A 24,768-nucleotide genomic window follows, 5' to 3' on the forward strand; every position below is an offset into this window, starting at 1 on the left:
GAAGACAATTCTTTTTCATAGGAGCTTTATTTAATTCCCTTCATACGATTGCCTTGGAAAATGAATATGAAAACGGATACAACGACATGAAAAGTGAAGATAAATGGTGATTTATATAATGCTTAGACAAATGTTACATCATTTTCCTGAAGTTTTCCATGGCCTCTTTCACTTTCTCGAGTTCTGTTTGGCTCTGCCGTAGCTGTGGAGAAAAGAAAGCAATTATTTAAAAAAAAAAAAATCACATCTTATACTCTCGGAAACCCTGTGAGTCAATTTCTTTTTCACACCTTCTCTGCATCCTGCTCCTGCACCTTCACTGGCACTTTCTCCTTGTAGTCGCTCTTTGCCATTTTCTCTTTGAGTTTCTCCATCTGTTTCTCCAAGTCACCTTTCTTTGTCGTCAGCTTAGCCACTTCTTTCTCCACGTCAATGAGACCCTGGGGGATTTCAAGGTCAGATCAGCACAGCACAGGGAACAGTTGTTAATTCAGTTCTTGTCATTTCTAGAACCCAGGAATCCATTTACCATTTTGTTGAGCTCAAGTCAGAGATTTTCAGTGTCACGAAGCTGGCTCTCTTAACCTGGCTCCATCATCATAATAACTCGATCTACACTCGTAACCTAGCTAGGACTAGGTTATGTTCAGAGTTTACATTAACCCTCCTGTTATGTTGCTGGTCAAATTGACACATTTTAAAGTTCACAAATCTAAAAGAAAATGTCAAAAGTATTATTTTGCTATGAAACCTTTTCTGCTTGGCTTAATTAGCATGAACAACATATACAATGAAAATGGCCCATTTCACACATCTGCAATATGTACATTTGCACTACATTAAAAAAAAATGTAAAATTTAAAAAAAAATTAACAAAAATCTAAGTCATGTTAAACTATTGTATTTATATTTAGGTCTTTCCAATGTACATTAAAAAAGTTTTAACATTCATTTTCATAAAAAACAAGTGAGTTATCCTCATTGTACCACAGTCTGTGAGAATTAAAGAACACCAATGGACTAAATATTGATTTAAATGGTTAATAATGATATTTTTTTTTTCAATTATTGGGATTTTTTTGGATTTGGACACTTTTGGATCATTAAATATGCCCCGGTCAAGTTGACCCAGGAACATTATTGCTGTCCCTAAGAAAAGAACATAACAGGAGGGTTAAATCAGCTTCAAAGTGCTGTGTTTTCAATAATTCATGCCGATCAATGTCCATCCACATAGGAGATCCTTAGCTAAGGTAATGTGCGGAAGGAAGTGTTTGAACCATTACGATAAAACATAATGTATGCATCACTGGAGCAATTAGTGATGGATATAATCTGACCTCCCCTCCAGTCTCCCTCCTCTCAGTTTCCCCGGTTGCTTTGTGTGAAATTATCACTTCACATTTCAGCACATCATCTATTCAGTAAAAGAACCATCACAGCATCTAAGGACACGAATACATTTTCATGCTTGCTGCTAATATCCTGTAAGTCCTTTTCAATACAGCCAACTAATTATGCAGAGGAAATACAGATCATAACACTGAGAAGTCTTAAAGTATTTATCAAGCATAAAATCAAATTGGTAAATTAATCTTACTTCTATTTGGCCAAAGCTGAAGTTGTAACCATGTATATTTCATGAGGGGAAAGTATTTCATGTATTTGGAGTTCCCAACTATAGCATCCTGCGGAGATCACCGTTAGGTCACTGTAAAAATTTTAGAGTTGTTCTGTGTGAAGCCTCGTCCGCAGCAGCACTCTAATTTTTTTTCTTTCAACGCAATAACTTTTATTTATTCATCATCACTTCTTGTTAAATCAGTCTGACTGCAGCAGACTGCCAGTGACGGTCCCTTTATTATATGGATGAAGCATCAAATGACACTTAACACCCCCTGTCCTGTGAGCGTGCACAGAGCCTGAAGCAGAAAGCCAGAGTGAACAGCTCATGTTCATAACCAGCTTCATGATGCCCGGTGTCTCTTAACTTGAACTTCAGGCTTTACTGTGCCAGCTCACTCAAATAAAGCTGAGGCATGTTTAACTCACATTGTTGTCAGGGGTGTTCAGACTTTATTGACCGGATGAGCCAAACTGGAGCCCTGACTGTGGCGGGGATGGCATGAAATAGCTGCACAACTGAACTGCATGGTGCATTTTGACCAAGAGTTCCGGGGTCTTTTAGCCCCCAGAACTACTTTACCCTGAACTAAAAGGTTCCTGTGCCCCCATTGTTGTCCGTGTTTCGACCGCGGGCTGAAGTCCTGTGTAGATTGTGCAAATTAGGCCAGTGACGTATGGAGATAAAAAATTTGATTAAATAATATTTTTGAAATCTTAATAAAAAACTAAACTAGTATGCATTCCCAGGAACTCCCTCTGTGTTTCAACAACTGTGTAAACTCCACAAACACCGTTATGTTCAACCAAAAGTTCCAGGACCTTTGAAAAGTACTAACCCCAAAGCAGGGGCTTTTCATGGGGAGATTATCTACACCTGACCTAAATTTAGACCCTGGTTCTTCTGGACGTAACGCAGAGTTCAAAGGTAAAGTTCCTAGTTCCAGGGTAAAATTCCTGCAGTTGAAAAACGCTTATAGTGTCATACTTAACTATTTGAGGACTCAAAAATATGTTTGATGTTAAAATTAACAGATTAATTAAAAAAATTACAATTCAACATACTTAAAATTGTCACTGTCAAACATGGCTGTGTGAAGCATTTTTCTATAATTGTAACTACTACAAAAGGAAAATGTTCTACATTTAGATACAAATAAAGCTACTGGTAGCCTGTTGTAACACAGCCCTAATAGGAATGGGGTTGGCCAATCAGATTTCCAGGGGAGCCCTTGCCACCATAGACATATAAAGAGTAGACGCCGCATTGACCGCCGTGGGGCCGCCATCTTGGTCCGGTCCCCCGCTCCACTCAGTGTAATCTGTTTGCCAGGCACAATTAAGTGTCAGCGCATTTAATCAATCATAACTCGCTGAATACTAAACTGATTTTCATGCGTTCTTTTTTCTTTCTGTAAACGTCATACAGCATATTTTAATATTCATAGTGGGCTTAACAGTACTAGAATATTCTGATATGTGATATATGTGATGTATGATAGGTGTTTTGCCGCACAGTGCTCTGGCATCTTGAAGTCTCTGCTGCTTCAGTTTACGTTTACAGGTAGGATCATGGGTAGGATGACCGGACCAAGATGCGGACGTATTTCTTGCGCCCCAGCACCTAATGCGGCGTCTACTCTTTATATGTCTATGCTTGGCCCCCCTGGTCTACCTCTGTACATGCCCCTGTCTGTGGTATACCTCTAGGTTTAAATACTATCCTTGTATATTTACCTGCTTTGATCACCTAACACATGAGGTAAAATCATGGTCCTAGAATAATCTAGTAGTCCTGTTAAAACTGAGCAGGTGGATTTAGTACTAAAAATGTTATCTTGAAAATATCCCCTCACTGTGTGCCTTTTAAATCTAAAAAAAACCCCAGTATATATACCTTCTCAAGAATTCAAATTTCAGGTCTGTGGTAAAGGGATGAAAAATAGAACAAAAAAGTGAACAGTCTTCCAGTCCTCACCTTGAGCATAAGGTTGACAGTACATCTGTCAGAGGCGATAGCTACAGCACAGCCTTCTGGGACAGGCTGGTTTGCTGTCAGAGGGATGACAGCCTGAGAATAAGACAAGGTCTGAATCTGCAGACTGTATTTCTGCACCAGGGACGCGGTTGCAGAGTCAATACACTCGAGATAACCTGGGAGAGAAAAAAAGGGCAAAGTGAAGTGGTGGGAATCAGAGAAGAAAAGTTCTTGACAAGATACATTTGAGACAGCCGGAGGTTGTAGCAGAGTGTTTATCGACAGTCACAAGAACTGTGTACCATGTATGTACTGTTTCATTACCTGGCCAGTGTTATTAATTGTAAGACTTTTTATATCATTGCATTGAAGCTACAACATCACAATATTAAAACACTATTACTGGTTGTTGTCCTACATTTAAAAACCTTGTAAGGAAATATATCGCAAAATATCTTTAAAATCGTTAAAGTACTAACACAGAAAAAATATTAGAACAAGTATTAGACTTCTTTTGAATCTGGTCGAGTTGGAACTGATTCCAACAACTTATTATATTGTTCTTAGTTTTAAAAATGGCAATGTATTTTCTTCTATAAGCCTATCAAATGTCTTACATATAAATATTTGTCATGCAAAAAGTAGACATAAATAGTACAGCACTTGTATCTGAAATTGACTGAGGTGTAAGAATGAAAATGCATAAAATGATCACTTAACCCTCCTGTTATGTTCCGGGTCAGATTGACCCATTTCAAAGTTCGAAACTTAAAAAAAAATTGTTAAAAGTATTTTTTCGGTATGAAACTTCTTCTGCTTGGCTTAATTAGCATAATCAACATATACAATAAAAATGGTTCATTTAACATATTTGCAACCCCCCCTCTGCATGTTTATATTACATAGACACTGTTTGTGGGTCAATTTGACCCGGCAGTCAAAGTGGAGGCTAAAAGGGGTCAGAAGCGTCAAATACTAATTGTTTATTTGCAACTGTGCTACATATTTCAACCCAATCACGTACACACACACACACACACACACACACACACGAAAACGAGTGAGTTATCCTCATTGAACCATGATCTGTGAGAATTAAAAAACACCAATGCACTAAATATTGATTTAAATGGTCAGTAATGGAGTTAATAATGAGATTTTTAAAAAATGTATTGGGATTTTTTGGGGTTCTGACACTTTTGGATTATTTAATATGCCCCGGGTCAAATTGACCCAGGAACATTATTGCTGTTCCTGAGAAATGAAGATAACAGGAGGGTTAATGTATCTTAAACCTGTACTGAAGTTCAGTGATTTACTAGATTTATATCTGCATTATTACTATTAACTTTTATATCTGTCAGGGAAATTAGAGTGAGACTACAGCAACTACATTTATTCTTAATAGAGTGGTTGAAAAGTTATGTGAGAGGTCTTACAGTCAGCTCTCGTCTTGGTCAGGTTGTAGTCTGCCCTCAGGGACCGGATAGTCTTGACCACAGTCATCACAAAGTCCATGTCACGGTCCACCTCCTCACTGTACCAGCAGAACTGCAACACATCGTAGAAATAACTTTGCTCAATAAAAATAAAAGTGAGATCATAGCAGGAAGATAAACTTTTGTGACTTCTTGTATGAATGATTGATTTTTAGCCTGGCATTTATACAGGCTGTCTATATTGGTGTGATTCTTTACAGATCTCATTTACCCCCTTCCTTATCTCACCTCTGTTGTTTCAGGGTAGGATGTGACACAGATGCTGGCGGGATCACTCTGAGGTTGTCGTCTGGGTAACCTCTGGTAGAGCTCCTCAGAGACAAAGGGCATCATGGGGGACAGAAGGCGCAGACCAACTTCTAAACAAGTGTAAAGTGTCTGTCTGCACACCAGGGCCCGTCTCTGGCTGCTGCTGTCTTCCTCGGCTTTACTGAAAACTGGTTTCACACTTTCCTGGAGGACAAGAAGAGTGAGAGGTCAAAGCAGAAGTGTCTGGGCAAAAGTAAAAACATATGAAAGTTGTCTCTTCATGCAAAGATGAGTACTGCTTGGAGGTCTCACCAGATAAACATCACAGAGCTCGTACAGCCAGAAGTTGTAGATGGCGGTCGTGATGGCGGGGAAGTCGTAAGCCTTGAAGCTGGCATCACAGAGAGCGACAGCTGCACTGAGTCTAGACAGAATCCACCTGTCTGATACACTCTCCTCGCCACACAACTGCGAGAGAGAGCAAACGTTCAGATCCAGTGAACACAACTCCTGTGTACTTCCTGAATGTCAATGTGCGCAAGTGTATGAATACAAAGCAGTGGAAAAACATGGGGGAACTACACCCAGCAGACAAATACGATAAACAAAAAACAATAAACAGATTTACTTCACATTCATGTGGTCAAAGTATGAATGCATGTCTCTGGATGATTATGAGTGAGCAGTTCTTGTTCCTGTTCTGTGTCCCTCATCTTCCCTCAAGTCTCACCTGGGCTTTCTCTGTAGGTACAAAGTTGTCTCCCAGGGTCTTCATGGCAAACTTCACAGCGTTCCACAGTTTGTTGCAGAAGTGACGGTAACCCAGAATGCGGTTGACATCCATGTTTATATCCCTTCCTAAGGGAGACACACATGGAGGAAGAAAAGATTGTTTCAGTATTTTAGAAATAGATTGATTTTTGTAAGACTTGGCCGTGTACTGACAGGGCTATTTTCCAGTGTTTTGATTTATTTTTATGAAGCCAAGGTTGAGATCCAAACTGTCAAAGGAAAAAAAAAAGGAACAAAGTAAGAAAAACTGAAAAGACAAACAAGTTCACCTTGGCTGGTGTAGGCGCACAAAGCAAACCGGAGAGCATCTGTGCCACACTCTGGGATACCATTTGGATAGTCTGACTTTTGGCCCTGCTTCGCCTTCTCCACCTCCACCGGATCCAAGTTGCTCTCTGTCAGCTGGGCATGAAGACCCTGGAGAGTAGGCGGATAGGGAATAAGGAGAGTTATGACAAATATTTTCATAAATTATCTTTTTATCTTTAGAAACAAACCCCCGGTTTGTCACTCAAGTTACTTGATGATTTCATTGGGCGGGCAGGAAGTGACCATTTACAGAAGACAGAGCAGTTTACTCCAAGTCCTTCAGTGCCCTCTAGAGGACAGGTTCGGCTCCGTCTGATGAGCTAGCTCTCCCCAGAAGAACAAGAGATTGATGGCTTCAATAAAAGCTTGTTGAAAGCAGAAAAAGGTGCTTAATAAGGCTTACATAAGAGTGGTGGCCTCGGGGGAGCAAAGGGGGTGTGGTGGCAATGTAAAAGACAATCCAAGTGGGAGAGAGGACAGACTTTATGTGTGTGTTTCAGAACATTCATCAAAGCAGGATTAGACGTTACCTCCAGAGAGATCCCTGTAATGACGTCCAGAGGATCGATGACGTTGCCCAGAGATTTGCTCATTTTTCTTCCGTGTGCATCCCTCACCACTGCATGCAGGTAAACCTGGAGAAAGCAATATCATTATTTAGTCTGGTCTTGCTAATTACACTTTTTCTGTTTCTTTCTATTTAAATGGTATCAATTTACAGACAATGTCTTGCAACGATAACACACTGAATCCTAACTCAGCAGTCTGGGTTTTTAATCAGGGAAGTATTTTGGTTTTCCTTTGTAGTATGTTTGTAGTTTCAGTAGTACTGACCATACAGGTTTAAGACTGTAAGAAGACTTTCTGGCTCCCCGCAGTGGAAGTCTGATGGCAATTTTTTTGAATCTTTAGTAACACATCTGCATGTAAGCGCAGCTCAAACAATGTTCTAGATCAAATATTTCAATATAAGAGAAATTATCTGCATGTTGAAATCTCATAAAAGCTAATGAGTGTTTCTATCATACCAACTCCCCCAGACTGCATGAGAAGTGATTGCTCTGACCTCCGTCCATACAAGCATTTTATTACAAGTTGATTTTCTTTTCATTAGGACAGACCTGACAAGCTTTTTTTTATTTTTTGCAAATTGGCATCATGATGTTGTTACTTCTGCAAAACTAAAAGCCATTAATCAGGAATAAATCACAGGAAAGGTGTTTTCTTGATCTGGTTCATACTGCTGAAGTAAGCCAGATTAAAGCCTCAGTGTAAATATTTCCTGTGAAACTGAGGCTCGTAGATGAATGGGTGCTATTTCAGGAGATTTATTGAACCAAGAAACAATGGCTTCTACTTTGCAGACTTCACTCCTCCGGTTGCTAACTGAACTGTACACAATACAGCTCACAGAAAAAGAAGCCATAGTTTAAAGCTGTTAATTGTTGATCACCGTCTACACCAAGCATAATGAATGGGTGGGTGATCATTCCCTCAGACATACATCGACATCAGAAAACTGTACAAGGGTGCCAAGATTGCCGTTTTGGCAGCCGTGACTGCTCTCACCTCTTTGAAGGGAAGCTTGCCGGTCAGTTTGAGGCCCATCATCACCATGCGAGCAACCCAGAAGAACAAAATGTCGTGGCCCGTCTCCAGCAGAGTGCCAGGGTAGAACACATTCAGGTCCTGGTTCTGAAGGAATAGGATATCAACTCTTTATCAATCAATCAATCAATCAAGCTTTTTTTATGTAGCACCTTTCATACAAATCAAATGCAACCCAAAGTGCTCTACAGCTATTGAAAAACAAGAAAGAAGCAGAAATAAAACAATGGCAAGACAAATTAGGGGAAGATAATAATAATAATAATAATAAGTATAATAATAATACAAACAATAACACAAAAAAAACAAAAATATAAAATTAAAATAACATAAAATAAAATAGAGACTAATGCACACCAAAAATAAAATGTGTAATTAGAATAAGTTAAAGCATCAAAATTAAGAATACAAATAGTTAAAATAAATAGATTTTAAAAGGGTAAGGATAAGAGTTGAAAATAAAACTAAGGCTAAAAATATCCATAAATAAAAATAAATAAATGAATGAATAAATAAATAAAATAGAATAAGATAACATTTAAAATTACTAAAATAGTAAAGCAACATTTCAATCAATATTACAGTAAAAGGTAAGTAATAAAATTATAGAAATTATATCATAAATTTATAGAGCACTGAGAGAAACAATTACATCAGCATAAAACTGTCTCATGTTTAATAAATGTTAATACCTTGTCTGAATCTATGTGCTGCCTTTATTACACTGTGTTGTATTAGAGCAGAGCTTCTGCAGCAGAATACACCCTAACTACCTACTGCAGAAGAGTGCCATTTGTGTCTGTAGAAAGGTGTTTGACCTCAGTGTGTTACCTCATTAGGCCATCCGAATATGGAGAAGGGGAAAATGCCAGAAGAGAACCAAGTGTCCAGAACATCCTCATCTGTAACAAATGAGTACAGTTACCTAATTTGCTTCAACAAGGAGTTCAAATGAATGGACAGGTATAATCTGTGTTGCAGCAAAACACAAAGTAATTCAATAAGCTTTAGAGTAATTGTGATTATGAGGCTTCAAAATGAATAGCTGTTAGATCTCACCTTGTCTGAGGTGAATTTTGTCAGTAGACACATTGAAGCGTTTTGCTGCCTTCTCTCTGGCCTCCTCCTCTGATCGCCCGCTCACCCAGTAATGACCGTCCATGTCCTGAGGAGACAACAAACAGAAAAAAAACAGGGTAAATAAATAAGAGAATCAGGCAGAGACAGGCAGAATAATAGCTTAAATAGCTTTGATCTATCATGTGAAAGCCTCCAGACCTTGAGTATCATGAAAGTAATCATCCTACCTCTCCTGGTTTCACGGAGGCATCGCTGACAGTGACAAAGTAAGCGGGAATACGGTGACCCCACCACAGCTGCCGTGAGATACACCAGTCCCTGAGAGGAGAAGAGAGAGAGATGAATGAAACCTGAAGCAGGACTCACTTGCACTTGACTTCTTCAAAAGAATCTATCTTTGGAAATGAAACTGTCTCTGGAGTAAGTCTGTAAGTTCAATTTAATGTTCAAAAGAAGCATATTTGTAAGGGTTCAGGGGACTGTGTATCCGTAAAATAAGGCTGTTTAAATACATCGCTTTGTGTTAATATCATTTTAATACATTGTGTGTATTGAATTATTTAAAGCTCTGAAAAGGAACTTTTGGTCTGTGTACATTTTGGTGATGGTGGACAAAGCAGTCCCCCTTATCTCTTCTCATTTTGTCCCATATATAAGTAGTGTTTCATTTTTTCCAATAATCTCATCCCTCTTTCTTTGAACAGTCAAATGTATCACTCATCGGAAATCTTTGCTGCAGAAAATGAAAAAAAGGCTGATTTGGCAGCATGCAATAACTCTTTTCATCTGACACCTACCTCATGGCAGCAGTTTGAGGTATTAAAAATAACTAGAGGAATAATCAATCTTGTGCCTGACAATATCATTTGCTTTTGTAGGTCAAATACAGGCATCAGTGATCGTTTCACACTTTTAGTTTTATAACAAGCTCAAAAAATCCTTAGAGTTGCTTTAGATTTTTGCATACCCATGTTGTAGTACTTGAACTAGACTTAGGCTGGAGCACTGATGACTCCGACTCAAGCACTGACTACATTAGGACTCTGAAGTTGGAGAGGAGGACTAGGCCTAGTTTATTGACATGGACTGTTTATTGATTTTGTTAGTTTTTAAATACAAGGCCCAGCCAGTTTCAGGGAAGGGCTGGCACATGAGCATCCAATTGGTGTGATGTGGGAACACATCACACCAATTTTGGCCTCTCTTCACTGGTTGCCTGAGGGTTTTAGAATTGATTTTAAGATTTTAACACTCACTTTTAAAGCAGCAAATGGACTGGCCCCTGAGTACCTAAGCGAATGCCTTAAAATGTATGTCCTGATTGGCTGCCTGAGATCCTCGCAGGTTCCTCTTGGAACTTCGAAGGGCGAAGTTAAAAACCAGAGGCGACCGGGCCGTTGCAGTCAGGGCCCCGTCACTCTGGAATGAACTGCTGGAGGAGATCAGGCAAGCCACGTCCTTGTCCTCTTTTAAAAACACACTTTTTTAAATGTGCTTTTACCTCTTAACTCATCACTGACTTTTTAATTTCTGCATGTTTTTTATTATTCCTCTCCTTACCTTTGTCATGTGCTTTGGTGTGTTATCTTGCTATGTCTTGCACTCTGTAAAGCACTTTGTAAACATGTTTTTAAAAGGTGCTATATAAATAAAATGTATTATTATTATTATTATTATTATTATTATTATTATAATATCCAATATTGTTATAATAAACAATATTGATAAGGAGGACTAGACTCAGGACTTGTGACTTGGATTCGACTCGAGACTTACACCAGACACAAGGTTTGATGACTCGACTACAACAACAACTGTTATACAAAATTCAGAATGTAATCAGCTGATGAATTGATGATGACAGTCTTTTTCTGCAGACCTACTACTGTGAGGTTTTTCGAAAAGAATATAGCAAAATGTTGCCAATACATTAAGATCTAAAATGCTGAACTACACCTGTGTAGTAGCAGTCATAACATATCATTTTTAACTGAGTTTCATTCTCATCATTCATTCTCATCTAGTTCAAATTTTAGTCACTTTTTATTCTATTTTATTTATTTTTTATGTATAGCATCTTATTTTCTTTTAATGGTTTAATATTTTAGTGTTTTGTTATCTTAGAAATGTATTTTATTTTGGTGATTTTAATTTCCTGTGTTACGTTTTAACATCTTATTTTACCTCCAGTGTTTCCTCATTAAGATATCATGAGAGCGTTTCCTCAGTTTGTTCAGCAACTTATTTTTGAATGTATTTATTTATTTTATTTTTATTATTATTGTTGCATATATTGTGTTCTTCACTTTAGGATTGTGGGTGGTTTTTGGGGTCGGGGCTTGGTTGGGATTAGGATGGGGTGGGGGTCTTTTTATTTTTTTTGTACAGCACTTTGTGTTTCATTATCATTGTATGAAAAGCGCTTTATAAATAAAGTCTGATTGATTGATTGATATTTGAATATTTGGTTAAAAAAGTAATAACTACTAGGATATTCTTTAAATGAATACAAATAAGTATAAAACCTTTAAATTACACATTAACAAGGGGAAATATCATTACCTGATATTGTCCAACCAGTTGAACCACGTCTTGAGGTGGTGATCAGGGATGATTTTGAGCTGTCCCTCTCTGACAGCATCTGCCGCCTGCTTGCCCATTTCTGTGCAGTTCACATACCACTGAGGCTTCAGCAGCGGCTCCACTATGTCCTTGGAACGACTGATAGATACAAAGCGGGGATTAAAAGCAGAACCTGAATAGAATGAAAAGATCTATAAGAGGAATAACCTGCATTATAGAGTGTACCTGCAGACAGGGACCACCATAGGGTTGTCTTTGATCTCTTTAAACTGCCCTCTGTCCTTGAGAGCCTGCAGCACAGCCTTCCTGGCCTCAAAACGCTTCATGCCCTAAAGGGACGGACAGAATGGTTAAAACTGAAAAATGAGGGAATAAAACTGTAACAACAAGCAAACTGTGGAGAAGCTTGACTTTTAGTGTCCGAGTGGAGATGCACACACTGCAGGGGGAAGGGCGATAATGAGGCACTATACCAGGAATGGGGGAGGCACGTTAATGAGCAGGCCATTCTCATCCAAGATGTTGATGAAGGCCAGATTGTGTCTCACTCCAACCTCGTAGTCATTATGGTCATGAGCCGGGGTGATTTTGACAGCACCTGAGCGGGAAATGGTGCAGAGGGAGAGGAGAAAAAAAAAAGAGGACAGATGTAATAAGGAAAGTGCCCTGGCTTAACGACTTGTTATGATTCCTTATTCTCAGCACGCCACACACTCACAGCCAAATCATCTCCTCTTGTAACGATGCCTACCTGTTCCAAAGTTCATGTCCACAAAGTCATCGAACACAACCGGCATCTTGCGGTCACTGAAGGGATGCTGCACCACTTTCCCCTTCAGGTGCTGATATCTGGGGTCAGCAGGGTGGACAGCAACAGCAGTGTCTCCAAGCATAGTCTCAATACGAGTTGTGGCCACTATCACCTCCTCGTCTACAGAGCAGAAAGAAGAACATGGTTATAGAAGTGGAACATGCTGCTGGTGTCTACAGTATCCTGACTTTTTTGAGCTCACGTACCTGAACCGTCCACTTTGTAGGCAAAAGACACCAACACTCCAAACTCCACTTTCTCTTTGTAACCAGGCACAGGCAGCAGAGTCCTGCCAGTCAGCTCCTTCTTATCCACCTGCAGACAAACAACGTGAGTTAGTCATATTCATCTTTTTTTAAATGATGGTCACAGTGTCATTGAACCACAATACTCGCCTCTATGTCAGAGATGGCAGAGTTCAGTGAGCAGGACCAGTTGACCAGCCTCTTGCTTCTGTAGATTGTCCCATCCTCATGCATGCGGACGAAGGCCTCTTGCACAGCATGGGAAAGTTTCTAGGCAAGCAGAGAAACAGGAAGAGATGCAACAGTGAGCAAATCTGCTTGCATTTTATACATAAGTTGGTTATGGTTTTCAGAGAACTCACAGGGTCCATAGTGAAGCAGGCTCTGTCCCAGTCCAGAGAGGAGCCCAGTTTCTTCAGCTGGTGGTAGATGCGGTCTCCCTTCCTTAAAAGGCAAAGGAACAAAGTTAGCACTCTGTCTTTATTGCAGTGTTTATCCCAGCTCAAATCCCTCACATCTCCTCTTTTATAGCGTCTCATTCACTTACTCGTTCTTCCATTTCCAGATCTCCTGGATGAAGTTGTCTCTGCCCAAATCGTGACGACTCATACCCCTCTCTCTCATCAGCTTCTTCTCCACCACAACCTGGGTGGCGATACCAGCGTGGTCACAGCCTGGGTTCCACAAGGTGGTCTCGCCTCGCATCCTATGCCTGAACAGACGTGTGGATAGCACAAGTCAAACACAGAGCTCTCTCATTATAACGGGGGTGCAGGAACAGCTATCCAGCAGTCTTGTTGTCTTTACCATCTGGTCAAAGAGTCCTGGATGGCGTTGGTGAGAGCATGACCCAGGTGAAGGGATCCGGTCACATTGGGTGGAGGGATACACATCATGAAGACGCCTCGTGGGTTTTTGTCACTGATACTCTTCCTCTGCAGACAAAAAGTTATCACCATTGAAACAACAATCACCAATAAATAATGACATTTTGTGTGTGTTTGTGGCCCTTACCCCATGCTCTGGCTTGAAGAACCCTTGCTTCTCCCACCATGGGTACCAAGCAGCCTCCACATACTGAGGGCTGTAGGAGTCAGGGAGCGGACTAACGATATCTGAGAACAGGAAAGAAAGAGTAACAGGATTTATCTTTAGACTTGAAGCTTACTGCCATAAAGTATTATAAAACTATTCATAAAATAAAAGTTATGAATTTATTTGCTTATTTTTGTAAGATATTAACCCCCACCAACATTATGAACCAAACAACCCTGTACAACAAAAAAGAAGAAAAAGCAACATTTAGAAATGTTGTATAAGCAATCTATGGACACTGAAATGTGTACAGAAACTTACATTTCAAGTGCATTTAGTGATCTTAACCATGGGAAAATTATTCAAGTCTGAACAAGCCTGAAGTCCAAACACTTAGATAAGATGATTTCAAAAGCAACCCTTCTGTTACAGGAGAAAAACACACTGATTTATCACCTTTCTTCTCCCCAGGAGCAGTGGCAACATTATATGTGATCACTCCCAGCTCCTTCTTTTCAGGTTTGGCCTTTTTCTGTCAAACAAAACAGCAAAGCACATGTGATTTGATACCTAGTGATCTCTAACTCATGTTATAAAGGTATTTTTCGTGCCTGCCACATTTCTGTTTCTTGAAGCTGGATTAACATTTCACAAGAAGATCGATCTGAAGATGTAAAGTCTCATTACCTCAGTTGCAGGTTGAGTCTTTTTCTTGGCCTCCATGTCCTTCTTTTGTTGGAACTTGTCCATCTTCTCTTTCTTCTTTGCCTCCTTCTTTAGCTGAGCTTCTGTCTTTGGTGGGCCTAAAATAGGAGAATTCAGAAAATTAGCATGTGTTTTCCTCAATAAGAAAAAAAAGAACTGTTGCTCGCCTTCCTGACCATTAGTTGTAGCACTATCCGGCTCAACAGCAGGGCTGGTCTTGGCAGCTTTAGCTTTGGCAGCAGGTGCAGCAGCTTTTGTCTTGGGTGTAATTGGCACCATCTTCTCACAGAGAGTGATCTTCCCAAACACCTTCAGAAACCTGGGCTGATTTATGCAGGTTGTGAACCACCTTGTGACATTGGTTAAGACCGTCCTGTCTGTTGGTTCCAGCACCTAAATAAATACAATTTTAAAAAAGTTGAAGTACAGCCAAAATTTAACTGGACCAGTTACATTTTTCCTGTTGTATAAACATACTGAGAGTCAATCTGAAACAAAGTGGAAAGACCTGTAACACAACAAAGTGCTACACAACATACGTACATATTTAAAAGGTAGAAGAACAGCAGCAGCCACAGCCATATCTGCCAAAGTGATAATCTGCCCCACCAGGTAGGTCTTTGGTTCCAGCACTTTGTCAAGAACCTTTAGAACACGCATCAACTCAGCACGGGAACTCTGCTGGAGCTGAAAAACAAAAGTAATCTGAGAAAAATTACAAAAAAAACCAAACATCATACAAATGTAAGAGTACAGACATCGCTCTCACCTTCTTATCCACTCCCATCATCCCCATCAGAGGGAAGACCACCGCACAGGACACCGGGGTGAGTTCATTGTCAGCAAAGCTGAGCCACTGCCAAACCTGGCTCTGCTGCTTTGTGTTCAAGCCAGTCCTCTTCCCCTGTGAGGCCAGGTACCAGGACACAGCAGTAGCCCCATTCAGGACGGAATCAGCTTCACTCAGCACCAGAGTGGGTCTGGAGCGAGCATTCAGGGATGCAGGAGGGTCCTCTGTGATGGTGTTCAGATTGGAGAAGGGATAAAACTCTGCAGCAACGAGAGCCAAAAGACTCCTGAAGTCATCAGGGTGAGGGGACACGTAGAGGGTGGCCATCTCTGGTAGAGGAATAAAAAGAGGCTGTGGTTGTTGTGATCCGTGCAGATATCCCTCTTGCTCTCACATAATCGTTTTGAAGAACATGTCTGTCTGTCAGGCTATTAAAGACATTCTGTAGCTGCCTGACAGTGGTGGAGTGGGTGTGTTTGTAAGCCGTATTAGTTAAATGGGGTCAGTCTAAATTTACTTCCCTCTAAACTTTAGCGAAGGATACGAGGTTTGCAAACCATGTGGTTTAAAATGTAGATAACATTTTCAGACTATGGTGGTACTAGCTGGTCAGCTGTCCGTTTCTCTACCGACAAAGCTGATCTGTGCCACCTGTCAAAGGCTGAAGAAGTCATGCCAAGAAGGCTCGTTAGCTTTAGCCAATCAGACAAACTACTACAACTCGAGTTTCTCTCAGTACATGCTAGCTCTACACGTGTCCACATAAACACTCATTCTTTGTTAACTCGTTATATTACTACGGCTTGAGAACTTGTTGCTTTTAAAAATAAAAAAAATCAGTAAGAAATGATCCATACCGTTGAATGAAACTGAGGGAGACGTCAGCTTAGATTAGCATACACAGCAGAGCCACATGAGTCCTCTCCGGTGCTCCGCCGTCTGATGCAACGAGAGCAAACAACGACTTCCGGGTTTGATCCGCCGCATCCGGTAAAAACCGGAAGTCTCTTCATGTGATTTCAATCTATTACATTATTGTACTGCAACATTGAATTATACAGTCCATGATTTCAACAGGTTTTTTGATTAATGAACAATTAAGAAATAAACCATATAATAATAAAAAAAATTAAACGAATGACTGAGTGAGTGAATGACTGAGTGAATGAATGAATGAATGAATGAATGAATGAATGAATGAATGAATGAATTGATTAATTAATTAATTAATTAATTAATGAACCTGCAAGCAACTGACATGCTTTACCAGAAGTGGAGAGGAAAGCTCTTACTGCTGCCATATAGACAATCTGTGAATATACAGTCCATACATATTACATATAAATCCAAGCGGCATTATCCGGTCTAAAAATATGAGTCCAATGCAGAAGTGCTTAAAAGCTGCAGTTCATCAAGGATCCGCTTGAGGCTGGCTCTGGAAGTACCAGAAACCACATACACACCAATTCAAAAAAGACGATCTTTACAGTAGAAATAAACATGTTTACAGTCTGGTACAAAAAACGAGTGTAGTCTGGACAGTTCATTTCTCGATCGGCACACACTGTTCGGGGGTGAATCTTTTTCTAACACGACAATTTCGAAGATATTTAGATAACGAGTCTTCCAATGAGAGGCACAGCTGACTTGATTGGCAGGCGAGAACGCTGTAGCTGTTGACGAGGAGGCTCAAAGCCCGCCTCTTTATGTCACAATCGCTCGACAGCAGCAATATGGCTGCCGCTGCTGATTTGACTCAAAACAGTGCTTCAGAAACAGATGGGTGACATCACAGATACTACGTCCATATTTTATACTGTCTATGATATAAATAGATATTATACATCATCACTTTTGAATCATACTGTTGACGCTTTAATATACAAGCACTTTTATGGTACTGATGTAAGCTACATGCTTACTCACACTAAAATAAGTAAACTACAAGAAAAACGTAATTGGTAGCACAATAGCATGTTACATCTTTTTCAGCATGGTTTTGGATGGCTTGAATTTCATAAATAACTTTTTAATGTACACAATTTTATGTTTTTGTATGTATACAAAGAACATTTTTCTGTGAGAAATGACAGAAAACCTCCAAAAAAATTATACCTATGTCGTTTTGACAGTTGAAAACCTTCACACACAAAGATTTATGGCAACAAAAACAGAATAATAAGCCAAACATCTCTTTAATTAAAACGAACATGTAAGCAAACATTTGTTATACAAGAATCATACTGAAATATACATCCAAAAGCCTTGTGCACAGTGTTTGTAAAATCACAGTTGGGTCACTAATCCCAGCTTTTAAATACGGGGGATTATTGGAAAGCCAGCAACAGTGAATGAAGACCTACAGTTTAAGAAATATGTTTTTTTGCTGAATCCTTCTATAACAAATAAGGCATATCACATGACATCAGGCTGAAAAAAATGTGCCTTTATTCTACACTTTTTCATGTGTTGAAGAATAATACCATCCAAGCTTTATAATGGTATCAAGACGTTTGAACTGTCCCCCACTTCCTACCAGGACTCCTCTCCAAAAGCTCCTCGAAATGCACCACTGATCGTACCCACGACCCCCCTTATGAATCCCCAGCCCGTACTAAACACATTACCCACCCCATTTCCACTTCTCCACGCCAGCCTCCCAACCCCTCCACCTACAGCCTTGGCCTGACCCCCCATCTCTGACACCACTGTGCCGACATACCCCTCACTCTGCTTCCACAGCCGCCCTCCAAAAAACTTTGTCACCCACCACGTTTTATCCATCGCACCACCAAATACCCCCACTGTATCTCCAGCCAGAGTCCCCATTCCAGTGACCCCAGTGTGGCAGCTGTCGTACAGAGCCCCAAATATGGAGGAGGTGCAGAAGTATCCGTTAGAGAAGCTGGTTTCCCCAATGCCAAGTACCATATCTCCAGCCGAGCGAAACCAGGACAAGATGTCAGAGGTCAAGAGTTGGAACACAGAGAGGATATCACCAGGAAGGGCAGACAGAACTCCAAGGTCCTCCTGAAGAACGTACATCACCTGTAGATAAGAAAACATTTCACTTATTAAGAGCCATGTGAAAGCAAGAATAATGACATGACACAACAACCTGAGGGAGAATAATTAGTTATAGTCCTCTCGGCCACACCCAGGGCCACACCTCATTCCTGTCTGTGGGAGGAGAGAACCAGAATGAGATTTACAAACTGACAGACATAAGAAAACACCTCAGTGTTGGGCCTCTGTTAAGAATACTACAAAGAGTGTATTGTAGATCTGCTCTTCAAATAAAGAGTCACTAGATAACTTTTGTTGTGATTTTAGCAAAATATGAAAACATTTATTGAATTAAGAAATCAAACAATGTTTTATTTCAGTGACTCAGTGGTTAAAGCTAGCCTCAGAGGCCATAGTCCTCTGTATAGTAACAGCAACTATGGGTTTGACTACCAACAAGACCCCTTTACGGAATGACATTCCTCACTCTCTTCAACCAATATTTCCTATCACTCCTCTGCTTGTTTATCAAATAAAGGTAAAATGGCAAAAAACAAACAAACAAACAAAAAAAAAAAACACTCCAATAAAGAAACAAGAATTTACTAGTCAAATTTTCTGCTAATATGTATGTCTGAGAAGTCGACTAAATAATTAAGTCTCATCACCCTTGGTCATGGGCAAAAGAATTACCAGTCAGTTATATTAATCATTGTGTTATTGTGAGCCTGAAATGCCGGTCATATGTTATATCAAAGCTGAAGTGCAGCCACCTGCCACCGGCTGGAGCTGTAGCTCTAGTAATAGCTGCTTCCATAACACTTTAATGCTCTACTACCTGAATGTAAACAAGCACAGGTGATAGCTGGAACCTGGTAGCACAGCTGGGTTTAGCAATATTTAGATCTAGACATTGGAGATACGGTTGCTTGTACTGGTGTGTCTGGTTAAACTGGTTTATAACCACTTGACCCCAGTAATGTGTAACCAGTCAAGGCAATTGGACATTAAGCTGCAAGGGAGACCAAAGGCTGTTGGTGCAAGCTCTGTTAACCTTAGCCACACTCGACAAACCACTTGAAAATCTTGGTTTAGCCATATCAAATTAATTGTGCTCAATTTTGACTATTTTCTTATCTAGTCCTAGACTAGACTAGTTGGTTTGTACGTCTTTAAATTTCTGTTCAAACTACTTACAAATGTGTCATTTTGGAACATCTGTATCGCTAATCTATTCTAATTGCTGAGTTTTTTGTTCTCTTTTGCAAACTTGCCAAACTTTACTCTTTTGTGAAAGTTTCAGTCAAAGTGTTCAGTATTTTTCTCTATCTTGAATATTTGTAATCCCCAAGTATTTCCCTGTGTTTGGTCAAATGAAACATGGATTATTCCTTTTAAAGCACCCCTCATAAAGTGCACAACTCCACTTGGCAGTCTTTAAAGGTTTAGCACTTAATTGCTGAGTATCTAAAAAAATAAATATGACTACACAGTAAAATCACTTGTATCACCTGTCCAGGAAACTGTGTGATGGTTGAGAACACAGGTTTCAGAGGAGCTTTCATGATGTATAAGGTGGTGGAAAGGAGGTAGACCAGGGTGCTGCTTGAGTTGGTGTCTGTCTGTTGTTCATCCACTGTTTCATCAACAGCTGAGGACTCAGTCGACTCTGATCTTCTGCTACTTGAGCGTGTGACGTCTCGCTTCTTACCGTCACTACTCTCAGAAGTTTCAGCACCAGGTGAGCTTGTGTCTCTCTGTTGTTCATCAGCTGTTTCATCAACAGGTGAGGACTCAGTCCACTCAGATCTGACGCATCTTGAGCGTGCAACATCTTGCTGCTCATCGTTGCTACTGTCATATGTTTCAGCACCGGGTGAAGTTTCCTGGGTGACATCGTCAGCATCAGCTTCCTCTTGCTGATCATCAACAGGAACCACAAGTGCCTCTCTGGTTTCCTCAACATCTTCATTTGAGGCTTGGCTCGATGTATCTGAACCAGCCTCCTCTTCCTGAGCAGTCTCTGCCCATCTGATATCCTGGACATCTTCATTTGAGACTTGGCCCACTGTATCTGAAGCAACCTCCTCTCCCTCAGAGGTTTGACCAGCAGAGTTTGACTCAACATCTTCAGCGCCTGTGTTTTCATCAGTAAGCTCAGCATCCACTTCTTCAACATTTCCAGCAAATGCCCAACTGTAAAGGCCTGCTATGAATCCAGTAGTAGTCTCTGAACCAACCTCCTCTCCCTGAGCAGTCTCAGTCTCTATGATATCCTGGACATCTTCATTTGAGACTTGGCCCGCTTTATCTGAAGCAACCTCCTCTTCTCGAGCTGTCTGTGCCTCTCTGCTTTCCTCAGTATCCTTGTTTGAGTCATGGTTGAGCGTATCTGAAGCAACCTCCTCTTCCTCAGAGGTTTGACCAGCAGTGGTTGACTCAACATCTTCAGCTCCTGTGTTTTCATCAGTAAGCTTAGCATCCACTTCTTCTACATTTCCACCAAATGCCCAATGGTAAAGGCCTGCTATGAATCCACTAGTAGTATCTGAACCAACCTCCTCTTCCTGAGCTGTCTGTGTCTCGCTGCTTTCCTCAGTATCCTTGTTTGAGTCATGGTTGAGCGTATCTGAAGCAACCTCCTCTCCCTCAGAGGTTTGACCAACAGTGTTTGACTCAACATCTTCAGCGCCTGTGTTTTCATCAGTAAGCTCAGCATCCACTTCTTCAACATTTCCAGCAACTGCCCAACTGTAAAGGCCTGCTATGAATCCACTAGTAGTATCTGAACCAGCCTCCTCTTTCTGAGCAGTCTCTGCCTCTAAGATATCCTCGACATCTTCATTTGAGACTTGGCTCGATGTATCTGAACCAGCCTCCTCTTCCTGAGCAGTCTCAGCCTCTCTGATATCCTGGACATCTTCATTTGAGTCTTGGCCCGCTGTATCTGAAGCAACCTCCTCTTCTTCAGCTGTCTGTGCCTCGCTGCTTTCCTCAGTATCCTCGTTTGAGTCATGGTTGAGCGTATCTGAAGCAGCCTCCTCTCCCTCAGAGGTTTGACCAGCAGTGTTTGACTCAACAACTTCAGCGCCTGTGTTTTCATCAGTAAGCTTAGCATCCACTTCTTCAACATTTCCAGGGACTGCCCAATGGTAAAGGCCTGCTATGAATCCAGTAGTAGTCTCCTCAGCTGCTCCTCCACAGCCCTCTGAGAACAGCTCTGACACTCCTAGGATCTCCTCCAGCTCCTTTACGCTCACTTGCCTCTCTCCTTCCTCTGTCTCTTTGATTAAACCCACACTGAAGCTACCTTCCCCCTCTGGGTTGACACAGCACACTGCAGACCACAGCGGCTGTGTCTGACACTCCTCGTCTCCATCTTCAGTGGCCCCGAGACCCCCCGCCCCAGTCAGGATGTAGAGATCTCCCTTTACAGCGCTGCACTTTGGAGCGAAGCTTGACCGGACCAGTGTTGTGATTGTTGAGTCCCAGTGCTGAAGCGGGGTGTCTGCATCTACTCTGAGAAGGGCTGGTACCTGTGATTAGCAGACAAAAGATTTAAAAGTGTGAAAATGTTGAAGAATATGCAAGGGAATGTTAAAATACCCCACTTTTATGCCTCACACAGACACTTGAGTATTACCAACCACAAATCAATACTGTTTACATGACCTTTTTAAAATATGCAGAAGTTCTATGATCAATTCACATTTTAAAAACTGTTCATTTTAGCCGAGTTGGAACTAAAATACGACTTCAGTATTTCAAAAACAATGAAGTGGAAAAGTTGTTTTCAATCAAATAGTTTTGACTTAATTTATCCTTTCAATTTTGAGTAATATTGTGTGATTTACATTTACACCATCCCTATTTTTTCTTAGTTAACTGTGTAGAATATCGCGATATATCACAATATTGTTATATCATGACACTATTGTATTGTGACCCAAGTATCGTGATGCGTATCGTATCGTGAGGTTCTTTGCAATACTCACCCCTACTGTGTAGTACATAATTCAAAGGTTTAAGGTGACAAACGATATCTTCTGAACAATAAAATGAACCGTCTTGGTGGTTCATTGGTAGTAAAAATGTTCTTAAATCTTCATATACATACACTCAACATGTTTTATTTTAGATTTACTTTTCTAAATACCTGTAGGTGACGGCTATGGTGAAATAAGTTTGCAGTTTGTCTAACTTAAAGATCCTGTGACGAACCTCACGGTTGTGTTGATTTTGGCGACCCCTGTGGACAAAACCATACCCCTTTTTTTTCTGTGTATGAGTGAGTAGTGTTTTTGACAAATAACCTCACACTGCTTTATTTTAACGCTCATATGTATGACTCCTCTGAAATCTAACCAGCATCTAACTAACCATGCAAGTAGTGTAAGACATTTAAAATAACTGTATGGAAATAGTCAATCTTCATGGTGATGTTCTTGTTTACTTTTGTTGGCCATATAGAGTCATCAATACTGATTTCAGTCTGTTTCATAAACAGCTAAAAACTCCTCACAGACACTTTAAAGAAGTTTTAAAAGTAAAGATAAAGTGAGAAAATAATTATATTTATGTTGAAAGTTCCAAAATTGAAAGGCATTCCTCAAGTTTAAAGCTGCTGTAAGGAGTTTTAAACTGGTTATTAAAGATAGTGAAATTAAAATGAATGCCTTCTTATGGGCTGCTAAAGAAAACCATAGACCACCAGCATGAAGGTTTGTTATTTCTATGCAGTTAGTCCTAATGTCTGAAACTGCTGGTGCAGGGTAGGTGTCAGACAAAGTGATTGACAGCTACAGAAACTGCTTTTTGTTTGATTTGTGTTGGCAAAGATATACAATGTGTGATATATTTTATCCACATAGGGCGTCAAATCGACACAAACAGAAAGTTCCTCGCAGGACCTTTAAGTTCCACAGACTATCCGCTGAACATAAATACATTAAAGTTTTTGTTGACATGCTTATTATCAGAAAAACGGCGTAGCATATGAATAATTACAGGAATCTGTCAGTGGCAGTTTCCTGGTGAAGCAGGTAAAGGTGGAGCTACTTATTCACAGTGACAGTAAACGACCAAACTTTATCAAACAAGTCAAAGATTCTGTAAATATCAGGGGTTATGAGATAATTAATGAGAAGAGTAGGGAAAAAAACTAACTTCTGATACACAAGTTTTAAATTTTTTTTCCTTTTTTGAAATTTTCTATTTTGAACAATCAGTAGAAATGATTGACTAAAATAACATTTTGATTGAATGAGTCTGTAGTACAAAACTGTACTACAGCATGGTGGGTTAGTACATTGCTTTCCACTATTGAATTACTGCTTGCATGCTGGAGCAATAATCAATGCTTTATTATTTTTAAAATTACAACCAATTTAAAACAGGTTATGCGTCTTTAAAAAGCATGAAAGCTGTGTCCTTACCACAGGCTCTTCCCCCTCCTCTCCTTCTCTCTCTGCCCCTCTGAGGCTGAGATGGAAGGCAGAGTAGACAGCTGTGTCACAGGTCGGTTTGGACAGAGTGGCAAACGTCTGTCCCCTGGGCAGTCTGTGGCAGAGTGGGTGAAGTGGCTGCCCTGCGGAGGATCCCTGAGGAGGCGTCTGTCTGTAGAAGCAGTGGCTGCAGAGGCTGAAGTCTCCCTCTGAGTTGTGCTCAGCTGGAAGAGACAGGACTGGGCCTAGCACTGCCAGCAGCCACACAGCCGCAGCAGCTGCTGCACTGACAGCAGCAGGACACAGCATGGTGGTGGTGGTGAGCTCAGCAAATCTCCCCTCTCTCTTTCTCCCACACACACACACAGAGCAAGGGGGAGAGGCTTATAAATTATCCAGGGGTTTCCGTGTATAGATGGAAAGATAAGGTGGCCAGTGCTGGCTGCTGATAGCTTCTTGTTTTCCTCACTCCTCGCTCCTTGTTCTCTCCTCCTGCTGGTCTCCAACCATGCCTGCCTTCTTTTAATGTCAGCTGTATTCTGAGAGACTGAATCTCTGCTGCAGGCACAATCTTGCTTACTCCTTCATTTCCCTTTGCCTGACAACCTCACCCCCTCTGTCAGATCCACCCTCTGACTCTCCCTGTGTCTGTACCTCCACCCCTCCCTCTTATACTCTCTATGGTTACACCTTTAACTTCCATTGCTGTTAGGTACACGAGCCAAGCCCACACCCATTAAATGCTGTCCATTACCTGAAAGTCTGCATTCCCACACTACGGTCATTGTACCAGGTTAGTCCTTTGATTGACACACTCCCGTTCTACATTATTCTCTGTGAGGCACATTCCTGAAACCGCTGACTCTGCATCAAGTCAAGCAGTTGAAATACTTCCATATCAAGGAGGACTTCTCACTTAAAACTCCCTCTATGAGTGAGAAACTGAGCTCTAAATTTAACCTTGTCACTTCACGAAGTCCTCATTAAGCTTAATCCTGACAGTCTTAAAGT

General features: G+C 40.7%; 2 protein-coding genes across 2 annotated transcripts; both read right to left on the reverse strand.

Moving 5' to 3' along the window:
• Nucleotides 1-8: 8 nt before the first annotated feature.
• vars1 (valyl-tRNA synthetase 1) lies at nucleotides 9-16,291 on the reverse strand. The gene is made up of 29 exons (XM_034697200.1): nucleotides 16,165-16,291; nucleotides 15,287-15,636; nucleotides 15,061-15,204; nucleotides 14,694-14,910; nucleotides 14,500-14,615; nucleotides 14,269-14,344; nucleotides 13,792-13,892; nucleotides 13,585-13,712; nucleotides 13,325-13,489; nucleotides 13,140-13,221; nucleotides 12,928-13,047; nucleotides 12,739-12,847; nucleotides 12,473-12,652; nucleotides 12,195-12,319; nucleotides 11,947-12,050; nucleotides 11,701-11,859; nucleotides 9,366-9,456; nucleotides 9,118-9,223; nucleotides 8,890-8,960; nucleotides 8,020-8,145; nucleotides 6,981-7,085; nucleotides 6,411-6,558; nucleotides 6,080-6,207; nucleotides 5,662-5,817; nucleotides 5,329-5,553; nucleotides 5,041-5,152; nucleotides 3,602-3,777; nucleotides 291-440; nucleotides 9-202 (listed from the first exon to the last, which is right to left on the reverse strand). Exons 2-29 carry the CDS (start codon nucleotides 15,632-15,634, stop codon nucleotides 134-136), a joined length of 3,837 nt encoding a protein of 1,278 aa, XP_034553091.1. The 5' UTR covers nucleotides 15,635-15,636; nucleotides 16,165-16,291; the 3' UTR covers nucleotides 9-133.
• A 1,192-nt stretch (nucleotides 16,292-17,483) lies between these two features.
• LOC117822474 (dentin sialophosphoprotein) lies at nucleotides 17,484-24,195 on the reverse strand. Its single transcript, XM_034697226.1, has 3 exons — nucleotides 23,749-24,195; nucleotides 19,825-21,849; nucleotides 17,484-18,355 (listed from the first exon to the last, which is right to left on the reverse strand). Exons 1-3 carry the CDS (start codon nucleotides 24,064-24,066, stop codon nucleotides 17,840-17,842), a joined length of 2,859 nt encoding a protein of 952 aa, XP_034553117.1. The 5' UTR covers nucleotides 24,067-24,195; the 3' UTR covers nucleotides 17,484-17,839.
• Between the last annotated feature and the right edge of the window lie 573 nt (nucleotides 24,196-24,768).

Source organism: Notolabrus celidotus, chromosome 12, assembly GCF_009762535.1.
Source record: "Notolabrus celidotus isolate fNotCel1 chromosome 12, fNotCel1.pri, whole genome shotgun sequence".
Taxonomy (NCBI): Eukaryota; Metazoa; Chordata; class Actinopteri; order Labriformes; family Labridae; genus Notolabrus; species Notolabrus celidotus.

Bases quoted from the DNA above. Each gene is read 5' to 3' on its own strand.
- vars1 (XM_034697200.1), bottom strand. From the start codon at position 15,634: ATGGCCACCCTCTACGTGTCCCCTCACCCTGATGACTTCAGGAGTCTT. The intron at 13,048-13,139 runs GTGAGTTCTCTG...CTGCTTGCCTAG, and splicing joins CCTGCTTCACTATGGACCCT to AAACTTTCCCATGCTGTGCA. The intron at 6,208-6,410 runs GTGAACTTGTTT...TGTCTCCCTTAG, and splicing joins GTGCGCCTACACCAGCCAAG to GAAGGGATATAAACATGGAT.
- LOC117822474 (XM_034697226.1), bottom strand. From the start codon at position 24,066: ATGCTGTGTCCTGCTGCTGTCAGTGCAGCAGCTGCTGCGGCTGTGTGG. The intron at 21,850-23,748 runs GTAAGGACACAG...TGCTAATCACAG, and splicing joins AGGAGGGGGAAGAGCCTGTG to GTACCAGCCCTTCTCAGAGT. The intron at 18,356-19,824 runs GTGATACAAGTG...TCTTATCTACAG, and splicing joins TCACACAGTTTCCTGGACAG to GTGATGTACGTTCTTCAGGA.